This window comes from Alligator mississippiensis, chromosome 4 (assembly GCF_030867095.1).
Source record: "Alligator mississippiensis isolate rAllMis1 chromosome 4, rAllMis1, whole genome shotgun sequence".
Taxonomy (NCBI): Eukaryota; Metazoa; Chordata; order Crocodylia; family Alligatoridae; genus Alligator; species Alligator mississippiensis.
The window spans coordinates 237,778,844-237,801,523 of NC_081827.1; the positions used below are offsets into that span (position 1 = coordinate 237,778,844).

Here is a 22,680-nt window from a genome sequence, read left to right on the forward strand (position 1 = left end):
TAAATCTGTAGATGTTAATACATTTGGGCCAAGGTTAAAAGGTCAGAGCCAAAGGTTACACCTATATCTAGATAGTGGAAGTAACTGTCATGCTTAACTCAGGAAAGAAAACAACCTTCATGAAGGTTGCTTGAATGTATTTTTCTCATGTTCAAAAGTAGCACTTCTATCTAACTGAACCTGGTCAATACAGGCATGAAAGGTGGTTAGAAGCCACAGTTAACACTTTAAAAATACAGTGTATGAAACTTCCAGATCTGCCACTATAACTTATCTAAGGTGGATAGAATCTGTAAAGAAGACGTTAAACTATTGCAGAATAGTAAAATTAGTAACTGCTTAAGGAAAGAATTTTGACAGTCAATAAAAGCATTCTCTCATCAGATAGGGAATTTGTAGTATCTACAATATTATCTTGCAGCAAAATTTCTTTGAAATAGGAGACATCATCTTGAGTTGTAAAAGTAGGAAAATTATTACTGTTCATACACATTTCTGTGAAAACCATCACTTCCTTCCTTTCCCTTCCTTTTCCATGTCCTTATCACAAGGTATTTAGTGGAATTTGCAGACTTGTTGAATCTGACAGTCCGCACCGTAAGTGCTTCTGCTGTGGCCTCAAACTGTAATACTTGGATCCTCTGTTAGCAAACTCTCGTGTGATTCCAGAAACACAGCAGCTTTACTGGAAGTAATAGATTAAGAGCCATAGTCCATGGCAGTATATTGTGGTGGAGGAAAGAACATCCTGGAACAGTTTGAGATGGTGAACAGCTTCCCTTTGGAAATACAAACATTCTCTGAGGCTGTCAATTTTAAGCTGTACAGTCAACTATACCTGGTCCTAAGTGTGTTCAATAGGACCTTCATAAATTAAGGAAATAAATGGGTAGAATATTAAGCATTCTGATTGTAGGGTTGTTGACTTACATTCTCAACTTACTAGCAATCTGGGTATCTCTAATTTCAAGTTACCAACTTTCCAAGTTAAAAGGCTTGATTTAGAGGCTCTGTCTCGCAGCACACTTTTACACATGCTTTGACACATTCCGATTCTAATCAGAATACTCCAGCGTGCTGCAGTGTCTTGTGTATTCAGTGTCCCATGTTTCTAAATGGTGGTAGGGGTGCTTTAACTAAAGCTTCTTGAATGAACTTTAGATAAAACGCCCCCACCACCATTTTTAAATGAAGTATGCCGAATACACGAGATGTTGTGGGCATTTACATCAGAGCGGCTCCCAAGAGCCGCTCTAATTAAAATGCCACCCCCACCCTCCATCTTGGGGCACATGTATAGGAGCCCATAAGCTGCACCTTTAATATCATTGGTCGCTTCTGATGAAGTTTGGCTCTTATCTCAATTAATTCATTTCTTTGACCAAAAGCAAATAATCTACTTTTGGAATCTAAACATTCCTAGCAATTCAGAATATTCAAAATTATCAGAAGATTTAAAGCAGTAGTTAAAATTAAAGTTGATCTGGAAGAGAAAGGTGGAGAGAAAATAGAAGAGACGAGACCAGAAATTAGTCCTGTGGGATTTTACCAGAGAGATGTTACAAACACAGAAGAGCAGCCGTTACCAGAAACAGGACTGACTTGATATGTAATGCCAAAGGACTTAAATCATGAGCAGATACAGTAATTTCTTTGACATCTAGATCTCATTACATCACAAATGATATATAGAGTAAAAAGTATCAGTTGATACATTTGTAGCTGCAATCTCTTACAAACAAAAAGTAGCAGAAGAAAAATTAATGCTAAAGTATAACCTCATAAATCTGGATATCAAAAATCTGGAATTCTCGAAAATTCAGCACTTTTAAAAAATACATTACATCGCGGAGTATCAGCAGCCAGTCTCAGAGCAGCGGAGGGGGAAGCTTGTACACAGTGGCTACCGCTGCTCTGCATGTGGCCATAGCTCCCAGACTGGTTGCTGCTACCCACCCCCCCAACCCCACTCCATGACCAGCTGCCAGTGGTAAAAATGCCAAAAATCTGGAATTTTCAAATTTCCGGCAGGTATGAGCACGCCAGATTTATGAGGTTATACTGTAGTTTCAATATTTTCTGAGTATTCAGTGCTTGCCTTTGGAAATAACAAATTTCTATACCTAACATTTTCTTTAACTTTTGAAGAAGTGGACATGCCATTCAAATGTCCCTCAGTTTGAGAAATGGCATCTTAGTCCCAAAGCTACCTATTCGCACATAAATTCCCCCCTTAGATTTGAAGAATATTTAAGAATATTTAATTCAGTAACTGAAGAAATAAGGCACCATGAAACTCAAGTTACAGGATAGATTTATTTATATTAATTTACGGGCTAAAATTAAAACACAGAACAAGCTGCTTAGGGAATTTGTGGAATCTCTCTCATTTGAAGTTTTCAAAAAATACTGGGTAGGCATGTTTAGGATGGTTCAGAAAGAGCAAATCCTACACCTGGACAGAAGACTAGGACTGACCTAGATGACCCCTGAAGTTCTACAAGTTTCAAGTTTCATGTGCAAACTATTTATTTTCATTTCTCACATAAGATCCTATCACAAACTGCATTCTGTATTTAGGTCTTCACAAACAGAGGCATGGAGCAGAAGACTTCAAAATAAGAGTAAATGCACACAAAGGATGATAACAATGCCACAAGCTCCATTTAAAGGAGACTTGCCATCTTTCATAGTGGAACAACTGTCAAGTTTTATAAAATGAAAAATATTTTTGCATAACTAGCCAATGTTGCTTTGCTGAGATTAAATATCTGAAAGCATCAGTAGTATTCTTAACAGCCTGTAAGCACAAAAAGCAGAGAAAAAACTCAGCAAACCTGTCTGTTGTGCAGGCTGTGGCAGTGGCTGGCTTTGCTGTGTGTTGTAATGGACAGAAGTAACTTGTCGATATTGCTGACTGGAGTGCGGATACTGGCCAGGAGCACAATAACAAGTTGGCATCTGAAAAAAGATCAACATTTAGGGAATTCACATTTTCAAGTTTATAAAAGGCAGCAGAAAAACAATGAATGCTGAAAGAAGAGAGAGGCAGTTTCTGTGCTGGAGCAGAAAGATGCATATAATAATGGCAATTCAGGCAAAATATCCATAATTCAATAAAATGTGGCTGTCCAACTGGTGGGGTTAACAGCCCCTTGGGCTCCGACTTGGTCACTGCTGCTGGTATAGTTTCAGCTACAGAAGGAGCTGGGGACTGGGAACTCCCTGGCTTCTGCTGCATGCTCTAACCCATGGGATAGAATGGAGTGGTGTACTCCATGGTGCTGGGGGAGCCAGCAGCCCAGAGTGCTTATGTGGCACAGGGCCACAGAGGAGCCCACAAGAAACTGAAGGTGATGTGGGGTGCCACACCATGCAGGGAGGGGCATCTGCATGCCCAGTGTAATGGGCTGGGGAGTAGCCACCTGCACATGGTACAGCTGGACGGAGGGCCCATAGGTATGTGCCTGTGGCCACCACTAGTGCCCTCCTGAGGTGTGCAACCATCACTAGTGCAGCCCATTGGGCATGTGGCCCTGGCCACTTTGAAGTTGGACAGCCCCACAATAAAAGATGCTTAAAGACAGAGTATTCATTTCATTTCAGTTTTGTCTTTCATTCAGCAAGTGCATTTTGGTGTACTTCTAGCATGGCAAAAAGGAATGCAACTCCAGTTTGTTAACTGCATTCCTTATATTGGCATCATAAATAATTTTCAGTAAATTTTGAAACAGACTCTGTTTAGAATGTCTATTAATTAGTTGTTGTTTTACAAAGAGGATGAAGCACTTACTGCTGTTCTACGGTGAGGCCAAAATAAGCAACTATTTTATCTTTATGTACCCGAGTGGGTGGACTAAAAAGATGATGATTTCTCAACTGTAAACAAGTTTATTGTTTAAAAAAATAAAATTAAAACATTTTAAAAACAGAGCAGATATATGCATATTTTATATTATGTTAGATAGTAAATCTCGCTACTAATGATGCAGATTTTTTTTTTACTGGGCGCTTCTACCTGTGGTACTAAATGACAGCACAGTAAGAGCTCATACTGTGCTGTGCTGGCGGTGCACAGTTATTTTTAGCTGCTATGTCATTGCAACAACATGCTATAGTGAGGGAGTGCGTTGCTACAGTGATGTAGCTGTAGCGTCATTGTTTGTGCCCACCGACGCTATGTTGCCGTAGTGTATTGCTATGGTGACATAGCATCTCGTGTAGCCACGCCTACTGTCACTCATAAGTCTCTGTCAGTTATGAGTAGACAAGCATGAAACCTGGACGGCTGTTCATTTTTTAATTTGACTTCAAAGCATGTAAGCAAAACAAACAAAAAAAGATCTATTAACCTAGGGGTATGGAGCTCACCTTGCCCCCTGGGCTGGATCTGGACCACATGGCTCCTCACACATCTGCTGCTGATGGTCATGTCCACAGGGCTCCAGGGCCCTGCATTCTGTCAGGCTATGCCCACCCCTAGTTATGCCCCAAATCACTAGGCCTGCCAGTAGCTCAGCTGCCTGTATGTTTAATACCCCTGTATTTGCTTAATCCCTTAATTAATATGCTCATTACTGATGCCATGGCCAACATTTAAGTTGTGCTGTAAGGGAAAACACAGTTTATATACCTGTGATATTGGTTGCTGCATATATCCCTGTTGCTGGAGCACCTGCTGGTTAACAGGATGGCTGGATGCAGAATAGCCAGGAGCAGGAACTGGTTGGCTTGGTGGTGGTGGTGGAGGAGGTGGGGCTGCTGCTATGATATAGCCAGACTGCTGTGGGGGCTGAAGTACTACAGTGGACTGGAACATGGTGTGAGCTTCAGCAGTATCAGAAGATGGCTGGCGAGCAAGACTCATATGGCTAAATTGTGACCCTAGGTTGTCTTGCTATAATGATAAAAAAAAAAAAAGATGATAAAATTAAATTCCACTTTGAATACAGGTGAAGAGTACTTGTTAGGTCAATTCTTCAGTAAGTGAAAAATTACAATATGCACTCGTCCAATTATATATGGTATTAACAACGTAAAGAAAAACAATAAGTAAAGCTTCAGAACAGAAACAGAACATAGGAATTATTATTAAGGTAATTTGTGGAGAAATTATGCTCAAATAGGGAATCATTTCAAGGTTTCATATTTGAAACAAAGAACAGGTTTTATTTAGGTATGTCTTTCGCCATATTGTGAGGGTAAAATATCAAGCTGCTATAAATTAGATCCACAGTAATTGTGTAAAATACAACAATTGTATTTATCAGTATTTTCTGATCTGAACTGAAACGCCAAATGAAAATACTTAATTCTCAAAGAAAGAGCAGGATGCACACAGCATTGCCGCAGAAGAAAACTAATGAGGCTATATCAGTCCTGAATGAAAGTGATGATGAATCTAATTTTGCATTTTGTTTTTTACAGACCAAGATAAAAAAAAAAAAGGGACTTTATTTTCAATGAATGTGTGTGTCATTTATTTTTATTTGTAGCATGATAACACTGATATTCTACAATTAAGGATTGGTGTCCATTTTATAGACACTGATAATGTTCAGTGAAGTTTCAACTCTTTCTGTATTAAGTCTTTTTTAACCTGGAAGCTTCACTTCACCCCTCAACCCTGGACTTTAAAAAAGGCAGTGGCATACACAGACATCATGCCATAGCTATATTATGGACACCTGGCCTTCCTCAGTTTGCACTGAAGAAGATCACAGGGCTGAAATTTAAGTTCTTCGTTCTGCAAAGAAGATAATGGATTTAGAAAATCATCTGAATTACATACAAGTATTTTCCTTACATTTTTGTATGACTCCTATATTTTGCAGAACTACATCACACTTGACACTACGCAATACAATGATGCTAAAGCTGAGCATATTCCTAATGAAATTACTGGTAGATTTTAGTTGTACTGAAAACTATTTGTAATATTTTAACTGTTGTTTTTAGCTCATTGCTTGCCTATTGACTCAGCTCTCAAGCTCAGCCCTCAGCTTTATAATTTAGAAGGAAGCTAGTGTTCCTGAAGAGACTGAAATCTGAGTATGAACACTTTTCCAACTGTTTCAACACAGTACAGGCTGACAAAAGAGAAGGTTATTTACATCACGCTACCAATATAACTAAACTATGAGCTGGAGAGTTCACCCGCAAAAGAATATATAGCAATTCAATTTGTATGGGCCATTCACCAAGATATCTTTCTGTTGATACTACTACTAAAAGGAAACTGCAGGTCTTTTTTATGGGTTATGGGCACTTATATCATATATTCTGGACAGAGACCATCAGCTTATTTTACTACCAGCCATCTGTAGGAAATACATGTTGAAGACTACCAGCTTGGTTCACATTTGAACTGGTGACCCAGAGGTGAAATGCTCTGAATCTATTACCAGACCAAACTGAATGTCACCAACCAGCCTGTTGAACACAACGTGTGGTCACAAACAAGTGTTCATTTCTAGTGGTGGAAATTTGAGAAACTTCCTGAAACTGCCCCCTCTTCACTACTCCAGCATGAGGAAGGTGTGGGGAGCAGAGGTTGCTCCACATCTCCCAGTCCTGGGGAAAGTGGTGCGCCATTTCAAGACTGGTGACCACAGCCCTGATGTGGGGCTGTAGAAGCAGTACCCAAGTGCTGTGAGGCGGGCAGCTAGTTCCCCGAATGGCACTTCAAAGCTGGTGCCTACAGCTTCCTCAGGAGCAGACGGAATGGGAGGCAAAGTCACCAACCTACTCCCTAGAGCAAGCAGTCCTTGGTCTGGGGAAGAGGTGGGGAATACTGAAGCTGAGCACCATACTGAAAGGGGAGCGTTACAGTGTGACTAATGTAGAAATCCCAAAAATCTGAAACACAAATCAAAGAATCTTATGGTAAAAAATTAAATTATAGTGAAGTTATTTTTCTCTTTCAAAACTGTACATCTAAGTATATATAATAGTAACTAACCAAGTACTTTTGATTATATGGAGCTCAATGAACTAAGGCACATCTGCACTTCTTTATTAAAGAATGTATTTCTGGACTATGTTAGAACGTTAGCCAAATACAAAACTATACATAAATCAAAGGTAGGTAGTTATTCAGTAACAGAAGAATGTATCAGAATGTCAAAGCAGAGGCCTAGGAGCCAGTAAAACTTGAGTTCTGATTTAGGTTTGCACGCAGATTTTACCTTGGACAAGTGTCATTGCTCTGTTATGCTTCAATTTCTTGATCTGATAATATAGGATACTTCTACATATCTCACATCCCTACTATACTAATATCTGCAGAGCACGTTGAAGGTATCATACCCAGTGAATGAAATAAACATTTTAAACACAGAAGTACAAATCCTAAAAGGCCAAGCTTATCAATAATGGGCCTCAACCATTAGGGTTGGAACTGTTTACCTGCTAAAATAGATGGGGATAAATCAGTTGGAAACTGAAGAACACTTCTTGCCTTAGTGCTGAAAATGTTTTTGTCCCATACATCCTGCTTTCAACACCAGGGCATAATGATCCATTGCCGACATGTACTGTCAGTTGTGAGCCCTCAGAGTACTTTGTCAGGTGTGCAGGACTTCAAAATACATTTGGATTCATTAAACAATTATACTGATTTGGGAGAGAGAGAGAGAGAACTAAAAAGCAATCCAGCTGCTCTACTCTGCAGTAGGTGGAAGCTAACCTGTAAGGCTGCTTAGAGATGTAAAAAACAAACCAAACCAAAACAAACCAATAGTGCTTTACTTTAAATTCTGCGTGCCCTCTCACCAAGCCCAGCGCATGCCCAGAAGAGGCATCACATCAGTTTGATCTGGCTTGCCCAAAGTCTGTATAAATCAGGTGCTTCAGCAGGGCTTTTTGGCGCTTTTATTTAATAGCTGATTGAATCAGCTATTAGATAAAAGTGCCAAAAAGCCCTGCTGAAGCACACGATCTATATAGATGCTGTGGAGCTGGGTCAAATTAATGCACTGCCTCTTCCAGTAAAGTACTGTTTTGTTTTCGGTTTTTTTCATGTCTGTCAGCAGCCTAATAGTTTACCAGGGACTATGGATTCTTATCTTATTATCTGGATTAGCTTTTGTTACCTGTTTTGTTCCTATGGGTTTATTGCTCATTTGCTTCCGTTTCCCAGCACTCCTCCCCTCCCCCTACCTCCAACACCTGTCTTCTGTATTCTAATTTATCTCTCCTTCTTATAATGCTTTCTGTACGTCCTTTCAAAGCATCTGACAAGGAGAACTTGGTTTGTGAAAGCTTGTGCACTCACTCACTCTCTCTATAGGAATATATACACATATCTTATTTAGTTAGTCTAAAGGTACATATCTATTCTATAAGGCTGTGTGAAGCTTCAGTCACCGATTTGATTCAGCGGCCGAATATCCGAATCTGAACCGAATCAGGAGACCCTTTAATCTCTCCGAATCGAATTGGAGAGATTCGATGATTCGGACACAGACACAGCTTTAAATGTTTTTTCTACATGCCTCAAGGTACCAGGCAGCCCATGAACGCTGAGATGCTGGGGTGGATGGAGCATCCCACGGGAGCATGGGGGGGTCCCCAGCGCACTTGGTGGTGGACCCGGAAGTGGACCAGAAGCACTTCCAGTCCACTTCCGGGTCTGCCACAGAGCACGTGGGGGCCCCCCTCCCAGTGACTGGTGCCTCCTAGGTCTGGGGGTGCACCTGGGGTCCCCGCATAGCTGATCCGGGAGGGCGCGGGGGGGTTCCCCCGTGTGTTTGGTGGAGGACCCAGAAGCGGACCGGAAATACTTCTGGTCCACTTGCAGGTCTGCCACTGAGCACGTGGGGCCCCCCCACACTCCTGTGGGACACTCCATCCACCCCCATCTCAGCACTCATGAGCTGCGCCTGGTACCTCGAGGTTTGTAAAAAAACATTTAAAGCTGGGTCTATGGCCGAATCACCGATACTCTGAATCAGCATTGAATTTTCAGATTCGGCTGAACTGCATCACTGTCTCCCGATTCAGGCCAAATCTGAATCAAATACGGCCCATTTCGCATACCCCTACTATCCTGCCTTGTGACTGGCATTGTAATGATAAAAGGTATTAAAAGCTGAAATATTTGTTGCTATTACCAGCATTATCAGATACCGTTTCAAGGCAAGTAAAAAAAAAAAAAAAAAAAGAGAGAGAGAAAGGATGTTACCAGAACCTATACAGCAATTGTTTCTAGACACTAAAAACAAACAAAAATGGTAAAACCTCAAAATTTTACCACATCCTGTGTTTTTGTTAGCATATCTAACACCCTTTTTGTATATATAAGTATAATTAACAACTCCGCATTTTTTCTTTTTAACTGAGCAGGTTAATTGCCACTTCAATCAGAGGGATATTCCATATTAGATTACATTCTTTATCAAGCTATTCAGTACAATCTCCTGCAAACTTTTGGCTGACATGAGCCCCTGAAACTAAATGCCACCATCAGAAGCCCCTAGTTAGTTGATCTGTTTGCCAGTTAGCATTAAGACAGCCAGATCTGTTCACCCATATAGTTAACATTTTAGGATTATGCGTCACGAAAGCTAGTGTTAGCATCTAAGGAGAAAATGTTGCTAAGAAGAGCTGGCCAGCACAGCTAAAAGAACATTTACCGTTTCAATTTTCGTTGTGTGAAGATGTTTTTGGGACTTAACTGGAAAACAGAGCTCTTTACTGTTCTGGTTGAAACATGGCACTACACACAAAGACAACAGGGTGGGGAGAGGGAACAGACAGAGAAAGAAATAGCTGGGAAGAAATGGAAAAGGGGTGAGATTAAAATCCAGAGGTATAACGAAATAAGAATGACTGGCTATGGAGACAAGAGAAGTGAAGAACTGCCTCCTGAGAGGAAAAAAAAATCCCCTCTCCTCAATAGTATATGTTATTCTCAAACTTCAGGTAGTGCCAGGATCTCAGGCACTATTTTGCTGGCTTAGGCAATATTTTACTACAGTTGGCACTATAGCCAGTCAACATCTGTGTTAAACACACCCACACACACAAACTAACCAAAGGTCAACATCCACTAAATATCACCCTTGCAGAGAAGAGATGAATAGAAAATATAGTACCACAGTATATTGCTGGGTAGATGACACTGGCAGGAGCGGGGGTGGATAAGAGACGGTAGAGTACTGAACAGGCTGTGAAGAGGATTGCAGAGGCCGGATAGGCTGAAGAAGTAGCAGTTTCATAAACACAGTTAATACCAATGTAAAAAGACAAGTAAAAAAAAAAAAAAAGAGGAACCAATTAGTCCTTTTCAATGTTGTAAGACAACTATTTAAATACTGATATTAAAAATTACACAACTGGAAATTATTTAAAATCAAAATGCTGCATATAGTAAAAAACGAAGTGGTTTTACATGCATCTATCTCCTAATAGGAGTAGGAATTTGCTTATAATTGTTATATATTACTGTAAAATAAAGCAACAAATGGTTGGCTTAATTTAAAAGTGGTACATTCAATAGTTATATACAAACATTTTGTTTTCAAGTCACAAAGTAACCAGGATGCCTCATAATTTTTAAACTCAAACTAAACAAGTACTAAACATAGATCAAAACACAGCACTTTAAGATATCCTGTGAAATATACTTGAAATTTATCATTACTACAGTATTTTAAGTATAGTAGGAACACTGTATACCAAGGTATTATCATTACTAGTAAGACTTGCAGTATATGAATAATATGTTTTGTAAAGGTGAAAAAAGCTTTGGCATAGCAATTTCTTGCACAATATGGTATATTTAATGTGAGAGTACTGTATCATACAAGAAAGCCTCCAGAACCTGCTGCTGTTACAGAGAAGGCAATTATTAACCTCAGAGGGAAGAAAAAGGTGCATGCTTTACTGCTTTAGTATAGCACATACAGATAACAGTGTGCGCCGGAAAGCCTTAATTTCCAGAAGATAGTCAACTCTGAACAGAGGTGAAGCTACAGTGCAGGTACAGCTTGAGCACACTGGGCAAAGGATATAACGCAGGGGTATCCAACCTTTTTGAATGTGGGGCCAGATCACAAAGTTTTTATCACCCAATGGGCCAGCAAGCCATATTCAAAGACCTCACAGGAAGTGGTATCACATCAGGAAGTGATGTCACGTGACCTTTGACACCAATGAAGTTGCAGGAAGTGACAATGAAATGGGTCTAAATAACCACTTCAAAACTCTCCCTCTATAGCATCCACCTCTGCCACTGTTCGGGACAGGATACCGAGCTAGATGGACCATGGGGCTGACCAAGCATGGCACTTTTTATGCTCTTATGTTCAGAAGCTCTTATATTCTTTGGCTGAGCTTCCAAACTATGGCTGAGGTTTGCAAAAAGGGGTAGATAGGCATGTTACAAAGTTGTCATAAAAGATTTGGAGCCCTCTAAATCCCATTAATTTTAATGGAAGTTGGCCTTTTGACTCAGCTTTGAAAATCTCAGCCTAAGGTGCCAACCAAATAAGTCAAAATATATTTTGCATTTCTATGCAGTGCATCTATGTGGGGCTCTCCAAGCATTTTACAAATGTGAAATGAACCTCAGGATGAGCCCAGCCAGAGAAGCAGGGGCTCAGCTGCACTTTCCCCCTACCTGCGCTGGTCGGTCTGGAGTGGCACATGGCTCTGCCGCCACTTCTGCTGGCTGGTGCTGACCCCAAGCAGGTCTGTCCCATCTGGAGCAGCACGCAGCTGAAGCTGGCTTCCCACGTGCTACTGGGGACGGGAGGAGCCTGGCCGGGTCGGCACCAGCCAGCAGATGTGGCAGTGGAGCTGTGTGCCGCTCAGGACCGATGGGCGCAGGCAGGGGGAAAATGCAGCTCAGCTTCTGCTGCTCCGGCTGGGCTCGCCCTGTCCTGAGCGGCGCACAGCTCCGCCGCTGCTTCTGCTGGCTGGTGCCAACCCGGCCGGGCTCTTCCCGTCCCCATTAGCACATGGGAAGCCAGCTTCAGCTGCATGCCGCTTTTCCTGGCCGGTGCTGACCCAGCTGGGTCCATCCCATCTGGAGCACCATGCGGCTGAAGCCGGGTTCCCACGAGCTGCTGGGGACAGGAGAAACCCAGCTGGGTCTGCACCGGCCAGCAGAAGCAGTGGCAGAGCTGCGTGCCGCTCGGGACGGGACGAGCCCGGCTGGAGTGGCAGGGACTCAGCTGCATTTTCCCCTGCCTGCACCGGTCAGTCCCGAGCGGCACACAGCTCCGCCGCCGCTTCTGCTGGCTGGTGCTGACCTGGCCGAGCTCCTCCCAGCCCCAGGAGCACATGTAAAGCCAGCTTCAGCTGCGTGCTGCTCCAGATGGGACAGACCTGCCCAGGTCAGCACCAGCCAGCAGAAGTGGCAGCGGAGCCATGTGCTGCTCAGGACTGACCAGAGCAGGCAGGGGTAAAGTGCAGCTGAGCCCCTGCTGCTCCAGCTGGGCTCATCCTGTCCCAAGTGGCACATGGCTACTCCTCTTCCCACACACGCCACGTCAGCAACGTCAAGCTGACGCGGTGCGTGTGGGAACCTTGTTCCTTCCCCAGCCCTTCAGCAGCCAATAGGAAGCTGCTGAGGGGCTGGGGGAGGGATAAGGGGTGGGAACGAAAGTAAACAGTGTTTACTTTTGTTTCCTGTCGCAGCACTGCGGACCACAGAAAATGGCTTGGCGGGTTGCGTGGCGGCCCGCAGGCCGTATGTTGGACAAGCCTGATACAACGTAAGGAAAATGAACCAGGACAAAAGTGAAGGTAAAGGTTCCCTGAATAACGTCCTAGCAAGTCTGAAAAATGCTACATTTCATTGCTTATGGCTGATGAGACAATAACTTTGGTTTTGGTGCCAGGAATCACTACTGTAAAGAAGGAATGGTGAGGAGCAAGAGAGGATTATTTTGCAGATTTGGCTCTTTCTTTAACTGGTCTATTTCTATTTCACCAGTAACCCAAAACCAGGAGGTTAAAATGCATCCAGTTCCACAGTGCTGTTACTAACTGCTATCAAATATACAACATAATCCTTTAAAAATGTCATGAAGTTGGTTTATGAGACGTTTGGGAGTGAGAGCGAGGTGGAATGCAGCCCTCCACATTAAAGTAAACTAGTAGAATAGCGAGAAGGCAAAAGGAAAGTGGGTCTCTTGTTAAAAGTTTACCATGAGCTCTGGTTCAAATACTTTAGGTCTCCAGTTCTTATTTCTGCTTTCTATAAGCTGGAGGAAAATATGATGGCCTGCCATGTTGTTTGTAGGCCTAGATTTCCATATCCAGTTACAAGTATATGGCTAGCTAATGTTTCTCTTTCAAACATTCCATAACAAAACAGTCTATCATTTCCTCATCGTTAGATGGAAAGACTGCTCAGTTGAGCATCAGGTATTTGATGTGTGCACCTGTGATAGGATGTGATTAGCTGCTGGCTGCGGCTGGGGTGGTGGGGGAGGAGGTGGCTGTTGTGGAAGTCCAGGCACTTGGGTTCTAACAGGTTGCTGAGGCATAGGAGGGTTATACACAACTGGAGTGCCATCTGGGTTAATGAATGGTTGACCTAGAGGGTGGAGGGGAAAAAAAAAAGACAAACTTTATTCAGGTTTGAGGCAGACTGAGCTGAGTGTATATTACATAACACAAAGTAAAAAAAATGACTAAAACTTGAATATATAATAACCACAACTACTGTATTATATGCCAGATTGTTGTTATAATTTCTTAATGATTGCAGTTACAATTAGAATGGCAATAACCACAAAACTCATTTGACAAAGTATTTAATTATAAATGCATGTATTTTTATGGTAAATAACTACCATGCCCTAAAATAAGCTAGCAAAGACTAAACGTAGACTAAAATGGATGACAAATATGTACTGGGGCTGGTCTTCAAAGTTAATTTTCAACTACGTGGATTGAAAGAAATGTAGAGAGAAAAATAAAAGATGAGAGAAGGACATCTGTTTTATGAATCTTATAGAAGTAATTCCAGGAACCAATTTCAATCACCTAGGATAGGGGTCAGCAATCTTTTGCTAATGCAGGGCCTCACCATGGACCACAAGTATTTGCCCCTACAGCAGTCAGCTCCCTCTGCTTATCCTTACTGCTGATCCCCATTCCCTCTGCAGTGAGGGTAAATGCAGATGTGATGGAACAGCACACTTCACAACAAAGAGGAGTGCTGGGAAGGGGATGACTAGCATGGTGCACTTCCATGCCACTAATCCCCCACCCCATGCTGGATCAGACCTCTTCACAGGCTGAATACAGCCCATGGGCTGCAAGTTGTCAATCTTGGACACAAATCCACCAACCAAAACGTAATAATATAGGGAAATAAATTACTTCTCTCCCCATAAAATAGTAATTACAATTACTTTATTGCAGCTAATGATGATAATATTTTGAAAAGTCACCTGCCATGTTTTAAATCTCAACTGAAATAATTGTTTAATATAATGCTCCCATCCAATATTTGCAGCCCCAGTGTTACATTATCTAGTAATGGAGAAAACAAAAAAAAGTGACCATGTTTAAAAGATGGCCAAAAACAAGGTGAATGTGACTAATACCTTTCTTTGTGCAAGCTAAGCAATATGCAGCAAGGAAACAGAACATAAACAATGTATAAAAATATTAGCTACATGATTTATGCTAATGAAACCTTCTGTAGTTTTATGTATAGACTGGGTCACATTCTTACAAAGACAAAAATAATATTTAATTCTCACATGCCCAGATATTTAAAAAAGGGACACACATTAGAACTTAAGATTGAAAAGAACAAATAAAATGGCTCAAATAGACTCCAGTGGCCACGGCCAGACGTGTGCGGCCATGCAATATGTGGCACTGCAGACATCTGCAGCGCCACATACTGCATGTTCAGTTGTTCTCTACACCGGAAGGAAGCAGCACAGGAGGGGGGGGTCGAACCCTGGATATCTGGGGGTGAAAAAAACCTGCAGAAAAAAAAATTGGAGCAGTGCACCTGGGGACTGCTTGTGCCACTCAAAACAAGAGCCTGGCTGGCTAGAATCGCACTGCAGCTGCTGGCCAGGCTCCGAGCGGCAGGATCGCTGTTGCTGCAGCCCCAGGAGGCCCCCAGAGGGTGTGCAGCACAAGCGTTCCCTGGGGACAACTAGCAGTAGCACAAGGTGTGCAGCTGCTGGTTGTCCCTGGGGAACCAAACTTCCAAGCACAACTGGATGTGGCCAGTGTTTGCAAATTTTCAGTCACATATTGGACCCAGCTCTAGCCTAATATTTCTCTTTATAACTCAGGAATTGGCATTCCAGTGATCTTCACATCTGCAAGGAGTCAAGGATTTTCTTCTCTGCTCCTGGGCTCATTAAGGTCATCCTTCTCCCTACCCTGACTAGGAATGAAGCTTCTTTCACCTTTTTCCAATGGTGAACAAGCAGGAGGGTAAAGGAATTCTCAGTGCAGAAATCACTGTGAGGAGGGTGAGAAATTAATCTATGCTATCTACTCTCTCCAACTCTCAAAGAGCTAAAAACAATCCATCATTTTTATTAATAATTTATCTGTCCGTAAATATTAGTTATGATACAGGACTTTATCTGACCCTATATATCGTTGTTATTCACACTGCTCAGGGAGGGTGTAAAGCTCATTCGACCACTACAACTGAAGGGTTCTTTCTTGAAAAATGTATCATCTAGATGCCCTACACTGTAAACAAAAGTAAAATATATAAAAGGGATACAACCTGAAAATAAACTGAACGTAAGCCAATTTTAAAGAGTGAGTTAAAAGTAGTATCAAATACAGTACTACTAAAAGCAGTTAAGTTCTGTGTGAATTTAGGAAAGTTCACATTTACAGTCAAATCTGGTTAATTCACTCCAATGATGGCTGATTACTCGTGACTGACTAGTTATCAGTAGTTAGCTATTTTTAGTTTTTGTATGAGGTATATTTTGCATGCCATAAGACACAATGGGACTGTTTTTAAACAAGGGTCATCAACCTATGGCTTGTAAGTTGAATCCATTCCCCAAAGAGGTTGGATCCAACCCAGAAAGATCTAATGTGGCCTGGGACAGCACCAAGGAAAATCAGGTGGGACGGAACATGCCATGATGTTCATCCTCTCCACAACACACTGCTCCGCAGCCCTCCATGTCACTCTTTTGTGGCTGTGCTTACCCTCACTGCAGAGGGGCTGGGTATATGCAGGGAGGGTAAGTGTAGGTGGCCTGAGCTCTGGCCATGGTAGCAAAAGATAGCCAACACCTGCTTGTGACACTTGTAATAAAGAAAAAAAATGCTACAAATACTCTGAGTGGAAACTGTGTCCCCTCTGGCTTGCTATAAGAACTGTATACAGATAATAATGCACAGTTTCTTACTACAAAAATTCAGAATTCTCTGTATAAGAATCACATGATTATGAGAGACTAAAATAATCAGTCTAAGGTATTTGTTTTGTACCTTGACATGCACTCATCACCAAAATAGAGGACAATTCTGCAAAACCGAACAAATGATCATCTAAATGCCTTGTTGAGCCATGAAAAGCTGAACAGTCTTAAGTGCTTTCCAAACTTTAGCTGGCTTGAAGGGTAGAGCCAGTATCTTTTGAACTGACAAATTATCAGGAATTAATTCCATTCTGATTTGGAAATGACTAGTTCTGCTTTAACATGTACACAAAATGCTTTGGTATAAATCAGTAGGATTTAGGATAATCTGTTGTAAATCAGTAAGACTCTAGTAGGATTTTGTGCTCTAAGACCATTGGGAACAGTTATTCTAGTGACTGTGAACCAGATTTCACTGTACATCTTTCTTTAAAAATAAATTTGTGCCCCCCATCTATTACTACACAGAAGACCCACAAACACAATCCAGGGAAACAAAAAGCGGAAAGTGATCAGATACAAAATGCTGTCAGACACAAAGTATATAAACTAGAAAAAAAAAAAACCTTCAGAAAACTAACTTTCCTCCAAACTCTAAAAATGAATACATTTTTTTCAAACGTCTGTAATATTACGTACAATCATTTCAGCTCAAAATATGATTTCAAGTTGAAGCGTCCCTTAGAAAGCAGCAACATTTGCTCATTTTTGTGAAGATGCTGAAAACTTTTCCAGCATGGCACTATTATACCCAGTTAATACAGGAAAGTTAACTAAATGATAACTTTAATGCATTAAATACCAAGAATGTAGGTTTAGAGAGGAATTATATACACCATGATCTTATAGCCACGCTACAGTTAAAGCTAGCTTAGAACCCTGGGCAAAGCAAGTATCAGTCACTTGCTAGGACGCAACTTGTCTATGCTTGGTTTGGTCTAAACTGTTTTAACCCTGGTACAGATAAATCCTGAAAATACTTATTTTTCTTGCGCAAATGCTTCACTTTGCTAATGACTAACTGTAGCACAGATGCATGGTCAACAGAAACAAGAAATGATTAACTTAGTGGGACAGCACCTGTCACTTTATGACTATACCAGGGAAGTTTATAGTACCATCCCCAGGACCAAGCCCTCGCATAGCAACTTTATCATCTTCATATCATAATGAGCATGTGGGAATTGTGAATCACATGCTAATGTCTGAACATTAGCTTATCAATTTAAGGCATGGCTTATTGTAGCCATTTCTTTTGTAAGGAAGACAGAAACTTTTCGTAACTATCACAATAACAAACAAAATAATATTAAACGTTCTCTGTAATTTAGTAACTACCAATTTATTTGAAGAAATAGTAAATTAGAAAAGCATCTAATATTTTCAGTCTCATTTAAATGTAAAAAGGTTCTTTTAAAAGTGAAATAATGGCACATAAATAAGTGGCCACTTATAGGCACAGATTAAAAAAATAATAATATACCCATTGCCTTCCCTTTCCAGAATTAAAAAAAAAGAAAAAACCCCCAAAGTTTTGTGTTTATAACCCTTAAATTATATTAAAAATTTCCCTAATTTTTAAAAAACATGCCTTATACAATTAAACATACATTAAATCATAAATGTTTAAGTGCTGTTGAACTTTGCTGATAGTGTTACTCAAGCATGCACTATTATTATTATTTCTGTAACCAGTGGACAAATACCAACAGGTAACACAGGGTTCCCCTCCCCCTCACCTCTCATCATTTTTGTGGAGTAACCACTCTCTCTACTTAGTAAGATGGAAGCATAACTTTGCAAACTTGTATGTGATAATGTTTACTGTAACCTAACATTTTATTCTCCACATTTTGGCAACAGATTGCCAAAAATATAACCAACTGAGAGCTTTCTAAATCCAGCATGTTAAAACAGATTTAGAAATCAAGAGAGTAAATACTAATCATCTCAGGTTTATTTACTTTTATTAATAAAATTATAAAAGACTTTAAAATTAGACTTTAAGAGATAAAAGACTTTAAAATTATAAACAGACCGAAGTTATGCTATTTTCTTAACAGTAGTCATAGAGAGTCTAATATTCATTATGAGAATTGCCAATTCGAATACTACATACAAACCACAATTATAGCAAGTAGAGAAAATACAGTTTAAACTTATATTTTTACATATCAAAACTGTTTTCTCCATTGAGCAAACACAAAATGACACTGCAAAAATTAAGGAGAAAAATAAAGGAAAAGACAACACTTAAATACACTCACAAGTGAAACTATTTACAGGTTATTCCTGAGCTCTAAACTGCAATTAAAACATCCACAACTGAATACCAACCTGTTTGAGGGTTGATCAGAATACTGCCAGGTGGTATGCCTGCCGCTTCCAAGGGAAGCAAAAAGAAGCTAGTGCTAGTAGGTGCCACTTGCCCACTTATGCCACCATCAAAGGAAAGAGAATTACTAGTGCTGACAGTTGGATAGACGGCAGGTGTGCCATGAGAAGGCTGGCTTAGAGCTGTGACTGGAAGAGGCTGCTGGGTGTGAGAAAGAGAACCCGTGGATGACCCTACACTACTAGAAGACTCTGAACCTAGGAAAGGAGTAATGAGAAATTGTTTTTACCTACAGACATAAATAGCATGCTCATTTAAATATATAATTTTAAATGCTTACCCTGCAAACAAAACACAGTATGTTGCTACAGTATTAAACAATGGGCTTTTCAATGAAGTTTCCCCTCCCTCCCTTAGAGTGCAATTATGATCTATTGTTAACTGAGGGTCAGATCTATACAGCTTTGCACTTTGAGATATTGTTTGCAACAGTGCAAAGTGAATATGAAACACAAACCAAATAACATGGTAGTGCATCACACCTCTCTGCATAAGCACGACCAACATAAGGTGCAAGGCAGTACAGTCAGTCCCTGAGTTGTTGGCAGGCAACACATGCAGCTAAAAGCAAACTTCTAATAAATCAAGGCTCTAGGAAGCTCCTAGCACTTGCCTCCACAATGGTAAATTAACAGAACTTGTCTTTTCATAAAGATTTCTATAAATCCACAGTTCATTATTGTCCACCTTTGCTATGCTAGCAGTATAACATTTAAGGCAGAAAATATAAACATTTAAGCATAAGTATTCTTGATCAGCGGCCTCTATATAATCTAGAAGAGAAAGCAAGACTGAAAACAATGCTAGGGTGAAATCTATCGATCATTTAAAATCAGTGGAACTATTTTTAAATTACTTGTAATTGCCTTCACAGCCATTTGAAATTGTAATAGTTCACTCTTATATTGGTGAAAAGTTTCATGCATCTCAAAGCACTTACAGATGGGTATTATTGCCCTCATTTTACAGACAGAATAACTGAGACACAACAAAATTAAGTAATTTGCCCATTCCACAATTACTGTATCTCAGTACTGTAATCAGTTTTCACTTGCTTGCTTTTTTGTTTTCACAGTTTGATTATAGCTGTATCAACTTCTAGATTATGCAGAGAAATCAGACTGACTGAAATCAACATAATTAAAGCTAAGTTACATACATTCGGCCCCTTTTTTAAATCACCACAACCAATACATGCAGCAAAGCAATAACCTCCAGCACAGATATTCTGAAGTTAAACCAATATGAAAGTTTTTCAATGGAAAATATTGTGTTTTAATTTTCTTTTAATGTGGCATAGTAAAAATCTTTCTAAAACTTACCCCATGTATGTTGTGGTGCAGCTGTAATTAACTTTTCAAAAGTTACCAAAGTAGGCTATTTAATTACTAAACTATATAAACCAAATTCATGCTACAGATTTTGAAAATTATACAAGATTACTAAACATTTCACCAACACAACTGTATCAATTATTTTTTTCATAAAATATTAAAATTAATACATTACGCATTAAAGCATCAATTTCCTTATGGGGTAGTGGTGGTTTAAAGGGAGGTAAATGTTTAACAGATCCTCACTAAAAACAATACTCTAACACACTGACTAAAGACAAGCATGAATACAAAAAAGCACTCATCTTTCTTTTATTGTCTTATAAGTCTGAGCTGACCATTATATCTGCCTATCTAATTCAAACCCTGAAGCTCTCCATAGCAAAGAATGCCAAATCGGTGGCTCATTTTGGAACATAGGTACATGTCCAACCCATTAAAGAGGCTACCAATTTATATCAGTTTTGATTCCAACAAGACTTGAACATGTCTTCTGAAATTTTCTTTTACATTAAATAATTGCCAGTTAGCATACCTTTGAAACGCACTCTCTTATAGGAAGGGTACATCCTCCCAAATTTTCTGAGTCCCACAGTAAAACATTTTGCTATGCTGAACACTTAGATTACTAGGATGTATTCTAAATTAAATGGAAACTTTACCCACATCTAAATAATTTCTTTGTACTAGTAAGTAAAAAGTCACAACAAATATAAAAAATGAGTCACAGACTTTGCTACTGAATTTGTTTTAAATAGTGGCATAGCAACAGGCAGCTTCCCATTATTCTACAATTCAGGTTTGCCACACTTAAACTGAAGAAATGAATTCAGATTGAAACAATACAGAGTGTAATTCTATTTTTATTTATAACAGACCAGCCTGTTGTTTTATGCTGACAAATGCTTTCAAGTCCTTTTTGCAGAATACAGAATAAACGTCATGAGCTAGCAAAGACATCCTATAACTCACCACTACTGGCTACATAATAGGAGTTCAGAGGTCTTTTTCACTGCCTATCTGAATTTTCTCACTCTATGAATGTACTGCACAGTAGACCTAATCCTGTAGTCAGCCTCTATATGCAACACCCATTGGAGTCAATGGGATTTCTGGGAATGCAGCAGCTATAAGACTGTCTATGTACTCATATGCAATATGGATTAAGTATGGGTAAATTATTACTTTACTGTTACACAACCGTTTATTTGTACACAGTTTATTATACCTGTCTTAGACAGCCTGCCTGTGCTTTTGCTGCTTCCAGAGCTATCTCCTCTTGTCAAAACCGAAATCCCACTGAAGCTGCTGGCTTTGGTTACAGCTGGCTTCAGACTGCGGATGGAACTATCAGAGTCTGTGCTGCTCCAGGGACGGGGTTCGGAGTACTTCAGCTCATTCTCAGTACTGCTTTGATGGCTGTTGGCTGATCTTCCTGATGCTTCCTTATTGACTCTGTAATTTATAAACTAAGCTTTAAACACACATACCCATTGCAAAATAAGATATAAATATGAAGGTGAAATGCATGCAGAACAGTTGGGGATTTAAAATAATGCATTAAATACCTAAATATCTGCCGTCTTTGCTGTGTACTATTAGTTTCCTCCTCCAGGATTCTGTTGACATTTTTAATAAAATAGTTTAATATTTATTAGTAAAATTTAAATAGGAATTAAATTTTAATTGTGAAAGTTCTTACCTTTTTTCAATAAGGTAATTCTCTTGGGAACATAGGGACTAAGGAAAAAAGTACAGAATAAAAATTAGTATTAATGATTCCTAGAGGTCCTAGTCAAGATGAGGTGCTATTGTCCCAAGCATGGTTCATGTATCTAGTCCTAGCCCCAGCTCTACCAAGCCTGCAGTCTAAAAAGACATGTCTCAACTCTCAGTCTATTTTTTTTCTACATAGGTTTTAGGATGACTTTCTCACTGTCCACTACAAAACTGTCTCAGAAGTTGAGCTGTTGTCTATACAAAACATTTCCTATTGGGATGGCTGGGGGTGAGAATCTTATCTACTGTACATTAAACATAATGGAAAAAAGACCTGGAAAACTGCAGCAAAATCAATCCCATTTTCCCTGTACTAGTTTGCCTTTAATTCCTTTTTTGTGATTGTTACTCAAAGATTATGAAAGCAAGTTAAGTGGATTGACTCTAAGATATAATCATGACACTCTATAAGAGGGTAAGACCAATGTTTTCTTGGCACAGCTACCCTTGTAACTAGAGCAAATCACTCCAAGTATGGCTACAGCTTACCTACCTGCAAAACTGCCTCAGCTGAAAACTGTTCAGTTTTAAATGGACTCCCTTAACTAAAATCAGCTATATTGGAAAAAACTTTACTTCTATCACCATAAGTTACACTACACAAGGACCTTCAGCTGACACTACTGTGTTGGTCACAAGTTACACCTCCTCATAGGTGGGGCCCCACACCAACCTAACGTTACTTCCAAAATTGTGCAATGTACACCTGAACTGGCTTACCTGCAATACTGTTTCTCTAAAAATACTATCTGACTGGATTTCTGGCCTTAAGCTGATACATAATAGTCTG

At 40.1% G+C, this 22,680-nt stretch overlaps 1 protein-coding gene across 13 annotated transcripts in view; it reads right to left on the minus strand.

The window, feature by feature from the left end:
- R3HDM1 (R3H domain containing 1) overlaps positions 1-22,680 on the minus strand; it is a 170,310-nt gene that overhangs the window by 48,764 nt on the left and 98,866 nt on the right. For 9 of the 13 annotated variants that reach the window (XM_059727417.1, XM_019480431.2, XM_019480434.2 and 6 more), the window contains 8 exons: positions 21,814-21,851; positions 21,680-21,730; positions 21,340-21,566; positions 18,720-18,974; positions 13,395-13,549; positions 10,098-10,199; positions 4,634-4,897; positions 2,838-2,961 (listed from right to left, as the gene is read on the minus strand). In XM_059727417.1, coding sequence (XP_059583400.1) covers positions 2,838-2,961; positions 4,634-4,897; positions 10,098-10,199; positions 13,395-13,549; positions 18,720-18,974; positions 21,340-21,566; positions 21,680-21,730; positions 21,814-21,851 — 1,216 coding nt within the window. The remainder of the gene's footprint in view (positions 1-2,837; positions 2,962-4,633; positions 4,898-10,097; positions 10,200-13,394; positions 13,550-18,719; positions 18,975-21,339; positions 21,567-21,679; positions 21,731-21,813; positions 21,852-22,680) is intronic. The other 4 variants (XM_019480433.2, XM_019480436.2, XM_019480438.2 and 1 more) reach the window with 4 other exon arrangements.